The 11,817-nt window shown below is 42.8% G+C and overlaps 1 protein-coding gene across 2 annotated transcripts in view; it reads right to left on the reverse strand.

Moving 5' to 3' along the window:
- INIP (INTS3 and NABP interacting protein) overlaps positions 1-11,817 on the reverse strand; it is a 38,070-nt gene that overhangs the window by 7,272 nt on the left and 18,981 nt on the right. For both annotated transcript variants that reach the window (XM_019517060.1, XM_019517061.1), the window contains exons 3-4: positions 9,229-9,331; positions 5,181-5,271 (exon numbers count right to left, since the gene is read on the reverse strand). In XM_019517060.1, coding sequence (XP_019372605.1) covers positions 5,181-5,271; positions 9,229-9,331 — 194 coding nt within the window. The remainder of the gene's footprint in view (positions 1-5,180; positions 5,272-9,228; positions 9,332-11,817) is intronic.

An 11,817-nucleotide genomic window follows, 5' to 3' on the forward strand; every position in this document is an offset into this window, starting at 1 on the left:
TTTTGATGAAAATAGGGTATCGGGCCTTGGTTCAGGAACCAATTCCCAATTTATAATATTGTTTCTTATGAGAAAATTGGTTCTGAGTTACAACGTTTCAACTTAAGACGTGGTTTTCAGGAACCAATTGTGTTGTAAGTCCGAGGACTGCCTGTATAATTTATACCGGTGGACTGGGTGTGGCCTACAAAGAGGTAGTGAGGAGGCTGAGGTCAGGTGCCCTGCAATTTATTGTCAGCGGGGCATGTGAGATCTGCAGGGATACGGCAAAAGATGCAAGTGGGCAATAGCAGGTCTGAGGCCAAGGGAGAGCTGGAGCGCAAGCCTGAAAGGGGCGGAACCTAGGCCAGGGTCCAACAGGGGCAAAACCAAAACCCAAGAGGGCAAGACTACAACTGGAGACAAGAAGCTAGGTCCAGGGTAGTAGGCCTAGGTGAAAAGGCCTACCTAGAGAACTGAGGCAGAGGTCAAGAAGGTCATGGCCCCAACAAGGGTATAAAGAACTGAAGTGGCTTAGAACTGTCTTAGATCAAAGTGTCCCACACGAGTGATGGCCAAGAACACTTGTGAGGCATGGGCACGGCTGTGGGGACGTCCAAAGCCATGAATAGCTATTGAGGCAATTAGCGTCCTGGAAGGCATGGAATGAGTAGGAGGGTCAGGATTAGTGTCTGAGGGCAGAACAGAGGCAGGTGGGGTTCATAAGGAGCCTGTAGACCAGAAAATGAAGGCTCGCTCTGGGGCCCTGGGGCAGCTTCCCTTACTCCAGATAATAACAAGCTGTGGCAGGCAAGAGTGAGAAAGGGAGGCTGCCTGGTGAGGCAGAGAAAGGTAGGAGTCCTGAGGTCACCAACAGGCACCATGCCTGCCCCTAGAACTCGGTCCTCCTACAGTTGTCTTAGGGGGAATTGCCCTCTTGTGGACTGTGACCAAGATTGATGTCCTCAAGCCTTATTGTTTTGGAAGACTTCAAAACCCATGTTGCCAGTGCTTTAAGGTAATGGACTGAAACTATTTTTTGCCTGTTTGTTCTTCCCAAAATATTCAGGCATTCAGCTCTGCATCAGATGCAAACAGCACCAAGAATCCTTATCTGTTGAAGAACCTGACTCAGAAGCAAATGGATAAAGCTGAATCCTGGAATTACTGAGGGAATTGGTAAAAAGAAAGGACTTGCATAACATGATTTTTCCAAATTTAAAGCATGTTACATTTTCGTGCTCTCCTGGCACTTACCAACTGTAATAGGGGGCCTTCTCTGGGGCTGATCTACCAATGCCCCACCCACCTGTTCTGGGCCAACCGCCTGACTTCTGTCCTGCCATGCCTTGCTGTTATCAAATTAAGTTGTTAATTAGGCAGGAGGCTGCCCATTTCTTGCCCCAATGCCAGGGGGTGCTATCTGCGGCTCTGTTCCTCCCTTACACCACAGCCCAAGGCTCGCAGATGGCATCTATAGTTGTTAACATCACTGGCCCCACACTGGGCCCTAGAATCCTCCAATCTGGACTCCTCCAAGTAAGTGGCCTACTCTGCCTTCATTTTGGGCTACCTAGCTCCCTGAGCTGTTCCCCCTTATGGGTGTGGTCCCCCCGGGACCTTTGGCTACACAGGCTCTGGCCTCACCTCCAAGCCAGTCGGAACCCCAGGCCCTCAGCTCTGGGTGTCCCTTGCAGTAGGCCCCTGGCCCTTTGACCCTTCTGGTCCTGGCCCCACCACTGACCAGTCGGGGAATTTCAAGACAGGTTTCTGAGTCTACAGCCCCACTCTCTCTCCGGGGTCCACCTTCCGGACCCTACAAGGGGGTAACCCACCCAGTTGTGGGAGCTGGGGGTTATTAAGGTGCCCTGACCCGCCTTTCACCAGGGGTGGTAACTGGCTTGGTATTTCATGGAGGCTTCCGCACCACTGAGAGCCCCACCAGGCCACCCACTCCCAGCAGGGTGCAGTTTTAGGTCATGCCCAGGACCAGAAGCCTCCAAACCATCCCCAATAGTTCCCTTCCCTTACCTCCAGGATGTTCCAAGCAGCCTTGCAGCCAGGCAATGTTACTGCCTGGCCTTCCAGCAGCAAACTGCTCTGTTTATATGGGCGGCCAGAGAGCTAAAATGGCCACCACAATCAAGTACCTGCTTGTCTGAGTCCTTAAAGTGGCAGGCACCAACAGTGTCCTGCCACACCAACCATTAATAAAACAGAGTTCAGTGCATTTAATTTTGAGCTAAGATGTTCACAGGTTTTCCCTGCTATACCACTTCAGCAGGGTACCCATTCCACCCTTCAGTCAGTGCAGTCTGTAAGGATTTCTAGTACAGCTGTGTCACATGTATTAGAGTAGACCCGAGTTAGAAAGGAGATTTGATTCCAGAGCTCCAGAAGCATACGTGATGTGCCAAATGACAAGGTGAATTATGTGTCTGCTTGCATTTGAGACTTCTGTTGCAATAGTTGCCACTCTAGAACTCTAGATGGAATCATTGTGAGGGAGACCTTCCTTGGGGATACAGTCTGAGTGCCTGGGTTCACCTCTGGTACTTGGATCTACACTTCCACAACAGATTTTTAATCCCATAGGAATGAGGGATTCTTTGTTAGGTCTCAGTGTGGAGCCTTCAATCTTAGAGTCTAACTCAGGTCTGTTCTAATACATAGCTCCCACAGGTGCAATATGGTATTGCCTGCTGTATGGATGGCCTCTCCAGGCACTGTGGGTTCCCATGAGGTTTGACAGTCTTTGTTTCCACAGAACTAGTTCCTTTTCCTTTCCAATGACAGCTAGTCATTCTTGGTCACAGTCCACAAGAGGGAGATTCTCCCTAAGATGGGTAAATACTGAGCTGATTCCTTTTCAGGGCCACCAACAGAAGGATGGGATGAGGGGCACGTTCCTTCTTTTGAACAATACAGGTTTCCCTCGCTTTATGCAGGTTCTGTATGTGCAAATTCACTCTTATGCAATGACCCTTTTTATACCAAAAATCTGTTATATGTGAGGTAAATTCACTCTTATGCAATTGGTGTGGTGGAAGCCTGCAGTCAGCTGCTTGGTGTGGTGCGTTGTGGGAGTTACGCGCACCAAAATATAGTCTCCTGTGTGGATCTGTGCTCCTTGCTCATTGTCTGCAACACATGTTTCTATAGTTGCCATCCCCATTGTGGCTTTTAAGCATCCTGGTACCTTATGTCCTACCCCTCTCCCTGGTCCATCAATGAAGCATAAGAGAACTTCACTAACACTGGAGAGAACTGGGGATTTTGAACTGTGCAGCTGGTGCGGGGCCAGAAATGTGACAGAAATGGGTCTGGGGGTCAGTACAAAGTCTTGGAACGTATCCCTATTTGTTACATTGTAAAACAGGCTCCCTTTATGCAAATTCGAGTTATGTCCCATTTTCCAGGAACGCATGTACAGCATAAAGTGAGGAAAACCTGTACAGAAAAAACTGTCCATAGCTTCCCATAATCAGCGTAACTGGAGAGAAGTAGAAAGAAGGGAAAGAAAAAAAAAAAAAAAATCAGATAAAACAAACTGCTATAAAAGTACTTTTTTGCAAAAATGTTTCAGCAATTTCATACACTTCTGTTTCTCCTGGGCTTGAGGACGCTTGACTGTTTAGAGTTCAAAACCTTCTAATCAAAACAATGCTCAGTCATTCATTGGTGAAGGCAAGATATTTAAAACTGTAACAGCTAACAAATACAAGCCATACATTTTATACCTGAGTATGTCACACTGTTTCCTCAGTCACCTCTCAGGAGAGTAGGTTATCTATGACAGTACCAAGACAGGCCAAAAAATGGTAAATAACCATAGCCACTGTGGTTAACAGGTTAGATCATTAGCCATGTACTGATGGGCCTGTACACCTTTTGGATAAGAGTTAGTTTCAATGTAACCATCACAAAGATTGAAGGGACACCTACATTGACACTGTATCAGAGAATTAAGGAATTAAAGACATTTTGGCTTGTACAGGAAGGGTTGAAATTTCACTTTGGCTATGTACAGCAAAAAGTTTAAAAAGGAACCCATCAACAGATATTTTTACACCCCCCCAGCAGTGCAAGGTTGTTCTCTGAAAGAGTTAAAGCAAAGGTAAAACAAAATTGAGGAGGACACACTTACTACATTTACTCATAGAATTAACTTATTATAACTTTCCAGGTATAGAATATGATTATTGGAGGTTTGCCTTGAATTTGCCCCCCTTCCACTGCTACAGCATGGAAAATATATCTGGGGAAGGGGTCAAGTAGCTCTTTGTTTTCTGTATCCCCCCAGCTTTTTTCCCTGGTAGCTCCTTCCCCTTAGTACCCATGCACTTAGTTCATCAAGAATTGATACAGCTAACTTTTTTTTTAAACTGTTGCAAGTTTGATCACATGTACTCCATAAACGCACTTTTAAACAGCTGTCTGCCACCTACTTATATGTAGTACAAACCATGCACAATATTAGTCCTCAGCTAAAGGCTTGGGATTTACCATATGGGTCATTGGGCTGAGCCCCACCAGAGTCAATAGCATGTCAAGCCATGGTTACCCCACAGCTCAGCACTGCTCTGTTTGTGTGTGTGTGTGTACTCCAGATACTTCAACAAAGGATCCATGTGCTAATTAGCACCTACTCATGACTGGAATCAGGTCTCCTTGTCACAAGACCTGGGATCCTCCAAAAATTTAAGTACAGATGAGGTGCAGAGCAACCTGGTCCAGGTCCATCTCATGGAGGGCAGGTCCACATTAATCATATATGCCAGGGTGAGAGAAGGGATGACAGAGGAATTCTGGGTAAACAGTATGCAATATTGTGGCTCACTATGACTTGAAAGAGTTGGTGGTGAAGGGGACTGCATTTAATGGACACTACCATATGTTTTATTCAGATAGGCTAGACTTACCTACTCTAAGTTCCCATCAGCAATGTGTGCCATGTGTTTTATAGTCATGCACTGCATTGGCTGCATTTAATTAACTTCATAGTTGGTTTCTATTGCTGAGCATGTGCTGCTTTTGGCAACAGTTTAATGAGAGACAATGTATTTAGTGAGATTTCCTTGTATGCACTTGATTATAAGGTGAGGGGCTTTTTCCCCAGCATGACAACTGGAGGAAGGGTACCTCGTCTTGTATTCAGGTAAATACTGTAATTTGAGTACACTTGAACTACAACAGCTTACCTGTAATGCAGCCTTTTGCTGTGCTGCTATGTGCTGTTGTTCAGCATGGTCACGGAAATCCTTATTCAGGGAAGGCCTTGCAAGTGCAATGCTGGGGGGAAAAAAAGTACAATGCATTATCCAAAAACTCAACTTACTTCTGTCAGTCAGATTCAGATGATTTATTTTAAACCCCTTAATTAATGTTTTAGAATTGTTTTTATATACAAATGAGAATGTGGTGACTTTAGCTAAAGTTTTCAATTGAGAACAAGTGATGCCAAGCTGAAGCCAGAAATCTAAGAGGCCTACAGCTTAATGTTGTTTTTTTTTACCTCATTCATTTTCATTCTATTGGTGTAACTCCACTGACACTGTTTAATGACAACTTTTGTCACCATTACCACCCTGTATCTTAACGCATCTATGGCAAAGTAGCAGCCCTAAGAATGGATCCACAGTCTTCATCAGAAGAACGTCTCATGTTTGGCTGAAGAACTGTACAATCTGTTGCATAAAGTGTTTCTTATTTATACAAAATTCAAGTGAAGAATCTTTGACAGTGCTGATAGCTGCAGTCCATAAAATTGCTTTCATTTATATAGCGATATACAACAAATATTCTTGGTTTCAATTCAAACAATATTACATTTATGTAAGGCTTTTGTAGGGTTTGTCTTCACTGCTAAAAGAGCTGCATTTTTTTAAACTTGAAAGTAACCCATATATATGAACAATCCTAAGGTAAAGTCAGACAATGAAGAGAAGCCACTTTAGCTTTTTTAGCTTTATTGTGACATATTATTAGGAGTGCTGATCTTTAATCGTTGCCTAGAACCTGCTCCCCCACCCCCAAAAAAACTACAACAAACCCAAAGACAAAGCAGTTTGGAGTCCAATTCTGCTCAAAATGGAAATTTGCTCCAAATCTGCCCATTTCCCATAAAATAACGTTAGTTGCTGGGAGCTGAGCAGCTTTACATAATGGAGAACAGGTCAGGTTTTCAAAAGCAGTAGTATTTATCATTGGACCTTGTGCCAAGTTTTAGCTCAAATGAATACTCAAGCTAAACAATCAGACTCTGAACAGAAGGGTTTATAACACATACTAATTTAAAACTTCAGTGCTGCTGAAGAGGTCTATATTCCAGTTTCTTTAACTCTTCCTATAGTATACTTTTCACTTGAATGTTTTTCTTCTATTTAATAATGTATTGCAAAGTAAACTTCTCCAAATAGACATTTTAAAATAAACTTCAGACCTGCACAAATGTCTTAAGTTTACATTTAGTAGAGTTCCTGTGTCCTCAAGCCTAAGACTCATATGACAAGAGTGGAGATGAATGAAATCTTTTCAGATTTTAAGTAGTCAAAGCCTTTGCTATTAGCATCCTAGCTACCTTCACACTTTGTCTTGATTTAAGCTTTTCTGGCAATTTAACAAAATGTCACATGGGCTTAAATTCTTTATGCATAATGATGCCAGAACTGTGGTACAATAGGTATTGCAATGTTGGTAATAATACTGCCAACCACGAATATTCAAAACTCATGAGTCAGATGCCACTTAAGACAGTGGCTTAGAGTTGGTATTTTTTCACACTCTGCCTTGTATTTTTTTTTTGAGACTTTAGGCTAAACTGGATTGAGATTTTCCTGGTTTTCCCCCCTTTTCCCTTCCTTCCCTTTCCCCTCTTTGCAAGCTTCAGAGCTACATACTTGCTTCTGGTTTTTAAAAGCTGGACTGTCCTGGAGCTGAATCTATAAAAGATTGGAGGGGAAGGGGTAGAAATCACCCACAAGAACCATGAGAACAGGCAATGCTGTCACGAGAAATCAAGGACTGCACAAATTAGTCTGAATGCTTCTATTTCTCCTTCCGTGAAAAGTATTTATTTTAAACAATATTGGGTTTGAAGTCAGTTATGAAAATATAAGTGGAACCAAGTCCAAAAAGCCTTTTAACATTGTGACTTTTAGGCTAAGGATAGTCAAAAGCCCAAGGCTGAATCGATTCAATCTTTGCAGGTTAGTCTAAATTGCATAGATTGAAATGATAAGCAAGTGAATAGACATTTATTTACTTTTGATTCCAGAAATGCGGCCACATGATTTAAATATCTGGTCAAGATGCCTTGATTTTAATCATACAAAAAGTGCATTCTTGTTGATTGATATCCTTCATGCATTTAACTTCTTGAAACTGCACTTTTAGAGAAAGGTAAGGGCTTGACTGTCTGTACACAAACTTGCAGAGAGAGACAGTAGGGCTAATCATCAGGTCCATTATCTCTCAGCTCCATATACTCCTGTTAACAAGGTTGTTATCTCTAGAGACAACAAATTCTCCTTATGCCTGAAGAAGGGCATTTGTGCCCAAAAGCTGGCAAAGAACACTTTTTCCAATAATTTAGCTGGTCTAATAAAAGACATCGCATCTACCCAAAGAACCTTGGCTGCCTATAATCTCTGGAGACACAAATCCAGAACTTGAGAACTGAAACCAAGCATCAGAGATGCTTAATGGGATCTTCTAGACTGAGCACTGAGTCCCAATGGGTAGAATGAATTTCTTTAATCTTTACTAATCTATATAAGAGCCTCTGGGAAACCCATAAGATTGGGACCCTAACATAGTCCAGCCCTGCTGTGACCTATTTATAAAACTTCTAAAAAGGTTACATGAATATATTGTCTCAAATAGTATGTAATTAGAAGTTATTATCCCTATCCCATGATGAGATCTTTGAGCTTTAACATATATTAAATTTAAACTATCTTTATACAAGTTTATTTTTTTCAAAAAAGCATCTTATAAAAAAATCTAATTTAAAGTTAAAAAATCCAATTTAAATTTTTTTAAAAGAAAACCCCCTGATTTTTAAAAATATATATTTTTTAAAATGTTGATTTTTAACCACCCTGATATTGGGGGACTGAGTTAACTTGAACCTGTAGGGGATCTGGCACAGAAGTTCAATAAACCAATTTAACTTAAATCAGTTAGGTCTGATACTATGTCCATCCAGGCTTATTTTAAACCAGTTTCAGCCATTTTGAAGTAGATTATGTGCACTGAACTTCTGTTGTGTTATATATTTGAACCAGTTTCCAATCACTCATTGGTTTACATGTAATTTCTGTCCCTAGCCCCAGTATGTTGAATGCCTCTCAAAAGACAGAATAAGCAGTTTGTTTAGCTCTTTACTGAAGCAAAGGCTCTTCATAATGTTCTTTTTACAGACTGTAAGATCTAGACCTTTTGTAGACTATGACCCTTGCTGAGAATATTGTTATAGCCACAATATGGCATGACACCTTGTTCTTGCTCTTGGTGGCCAGGATGAGCAAGGCAGACCAGATTTATTTCTTAACTTAATGCCTGATTTTTCAGTTACTATTTTAAACTAAGATCCATCTCTTTACTTTCCCCTAGTGGAAGCTCACCCCCATGACCACAATGCAAACTGGGCAGGACTAGTTTATGGTACAGAGTCGTCTCTAGATAAAAAAACTGCAGGGTTTTGTAATCACTAGTCTTTTCCAACATAAAAAACTGGCCTTAGCTTTTTCTAACAAGGCAGTTCCAGAGGGGATCAGGCATGTTCTGTAATATGCCTATATTGTTCAGCTATAACTGTTCTGTGAATATTTTTCGAATATTCTTAATCATAACAGACTACCTACTTCTGTGTTTTTCTATCTAACTTTAAAAGGGTGCTCTTGAAAAGCAAGAAACAGCAGATTAGCTCAATAATTGAACATTTTCTGGGCCCGTGCTCCCTGGCTCTCCTTTACAAGATGCTTACTTAAGACTCCTGAAGCTTGTGTAATTCTCTCAAATAGAAAAATGCAGCTCAAGATTTAAAATCCACAAGGAAAATGAACAAATATGATCACAAGGTTTGCAATGTCACTCTTATGCTAGTGGTTGAGGAGTCTCAAGTACACACTTTTAAGAAATGTTTTGTTCTGTTGTTATGGGTGATCCATAGATATGAACATTTAACCTTTAAAAATATTTTGATCTAAGACGAAGTGTCCAAAGAGGTATATGAACATAAAGTACCTGGCTCCAGGCTGATTTGTGGATGACTGGTTTTGCATAAGTAACTTTCTCTTTTCCTTGTCTAGTTCTGCCAAAATTGCAACCCTATTTTTATTCTGAAAACCTGGGGAGAATGAGAAAAATTATTAGAGAGATTTGCTTTATTTCTATGAGCCACCTATAACCTGACAGAATTAAAGTCTCTGCACAATATGACATTATGATGAATATGCTAATCTTCAAAGCTTTGCACCAATCTGAAAGGCTATTAATAAATAGGTTTTATTTTTCCTCTCCTCATTTTACAACATAAAATAGCTTCCTAAAGATATCATACATATTAATATGTTTTAAAATATAGTCTATCATCTCCAGTCTCCCCCCCTACACCCCGCTTGCCTTCAGGAAACAGTATTAGTGCTGAGCCAAGATATGTGCATTCAAATATCTGGCTTCTTGACAGTGTTAGGAGACTAAGTAAATTTACCAGATTCTTTAGCAAAAGGATATGGTTGCACCTGACTGATAACAAGGGATGGTTGTACTCAGACAGTGAATTTTGTCCGATTCAGTTAAAACCTGTGAACTATGATGAAAATTGGTTTCCCCCCCAATCTTTGAATTATAAGCAAAAGATAGGACAGTGTCAATAAACATTTATACAGGACAAAATTCTCTACTCGAGTGGATCTCCATTTTATTATTCTGTGGGTGCATGTACATTAGACCTTTACTGTGGAGTAGACTAATTAGCTCTGCAGTAAAACGTCTCCAGAGCTATTAGGCCAGAGTAAACTAATTAACTCCATCATAGGTCAGTACTGCCAGATACAAATACTATCCTATGGAGGAGCTATGTACCCCACCACAATGCATGCGTAAATGCTGACCGGGCTGGCTGGGGTATGAGGTTCCAGTGTGGGGGGTTCCTGCTGGCTAGCCCCACACTGTAGCACCCTTGTGCCCCACCCTTGTGCCCCAGCCAGCCCCTCTGCAGCACGCTGAGCAAGGTCAGAGCAGCCCTAGGCTGGCAGGCTGACCCTCTTGGAATCCAGCCAGCTGGGACTGTGCCACCCCAGCTCAATGTGCTGCAGTCCCAGGCACATGTGTAAACACTGTGCCCTGGAGCAATAAACTCCAGTATGAACTACACCAAAGTTTATTGCGTCACATTAATATTCACATGTAAACACAGTCTGTTTTAACATGCTCTCTCCCTCCTCCCCATCTATTTCCAATCTGTTCAGAGACTTATAAGCATGACTGCAAAGCAGGATATTGGAACTAGCTTGTCCTGTGTAGAACTAAACAGACAATGTTGCTGTTATCTGGGCTTTTTAATGTTTTTAGTGAGCAGAAGGGGATTTTTGGAGGAGAGAAGGGTTCAAAAGGCAGAATGAACCAAGAGAAAGGCTGGGACACACAGAAAAAAGGCCGTCTTACATAGCCATTATTTCTATATATTCTATTTTATCATCTTTAAAAGATACACTAATTTTATGTATGTTCAACTGGAAATGTTATAGGACTTATGTACACATTCACGTTCAAAGGTTCATCATCTCTCTACTTCCAAAATTGCTTTGCTACTGCTGAACATATCAGGTAAGGAAGCACGCCCACTGCTGCCCAAGCAAGTGCACACAGCACAACTGGGGTGGGTGGGGTACCTACAAAAATGAGTCTCAGTGAACACCTACCATACTACAGAGCAGCGGTCTCCAAATGGGGTCAAAACAGCAGTGGATGGGGTCATGATAAACATGCCCCCTGAGATTTCTGTGCCCACAGTGGGGTTGCAGCCAGGCTGGACCTGCTTTGGGGCAGAAGCCGCCTCTGTGGCCTAACGGGTAGGGCCCATTGTGGAAGGGAGTACTGCATCCACCAGGATGAGACACAGCAGCGGTGATGGCACAGAGTTGTGCCCACATTGCTGCCGGGTGAGCAGGGGGCACCTCAGCTTGGCAGCGCAATGCTCCCTCCCTCCTGTGTCCACTGGGCCGCAGAGCCCCCAAGGGGAGGACAGCAGGGCAGGGAGCCCCAAGCCTGAAGCAAGCAGCCTGCATCCTCCCCCCAGCCATGGGCTCCACACCAGCACTGCTGCCCACAGAGGGGACAGAGGGGAGCTGGACTCTGCATTCTGCTCTGGCCACAACAGCTGCTACCTCCTGTGGGTGGCAGCTGGGGCTCAGGTGCTGCTGGGAGGGCTGGGGGCTGGAAGTGAAGGGCACCTGGGTTTGTGGAGGGCTGTGGGTTGGGACTGAGGGGGCCATGTTGAGGAAACGGAGTCATAGTAGGGTGGCCATCACAGAGGACAGTCTGGTTGTCCTCTGTCTTCTACGGATATGAAACCCAACACCTTTATGTCCTCTGTTTTTCTCTTAAAGAGAAAAATAGAGGACATAAAGGCATTGGGTTTCGTATCAATAGAGGACAGAGTAGCAGAAAACCAGAATGTCCTCTATGATGGTCACCCTAAAATGAGGTCATACTGAGGAAAAGTTTGGGAAACACTGCTACAGAGTCTTCTCATATGGGGAATCTAGCAGCTGGTTTATTGCAGCACAGCTGATACTTGGTAAACACACACATACCTCCACACACCCACAG

Source organism: Gavialis gangeticus, unplaced genomic scaffold (assembly GCF_001723915.1).
Source record: "Gavialis gangeticus isolate Ggan-Ray unplaced genomic scaffold, GavGan_comp1, whole genome shotgun sequence".
NCBI lineage: Eukaryota > Metazoa > Chordata > Crocodylia > Gavialidae > Gavialis > Gavialis gangeticus.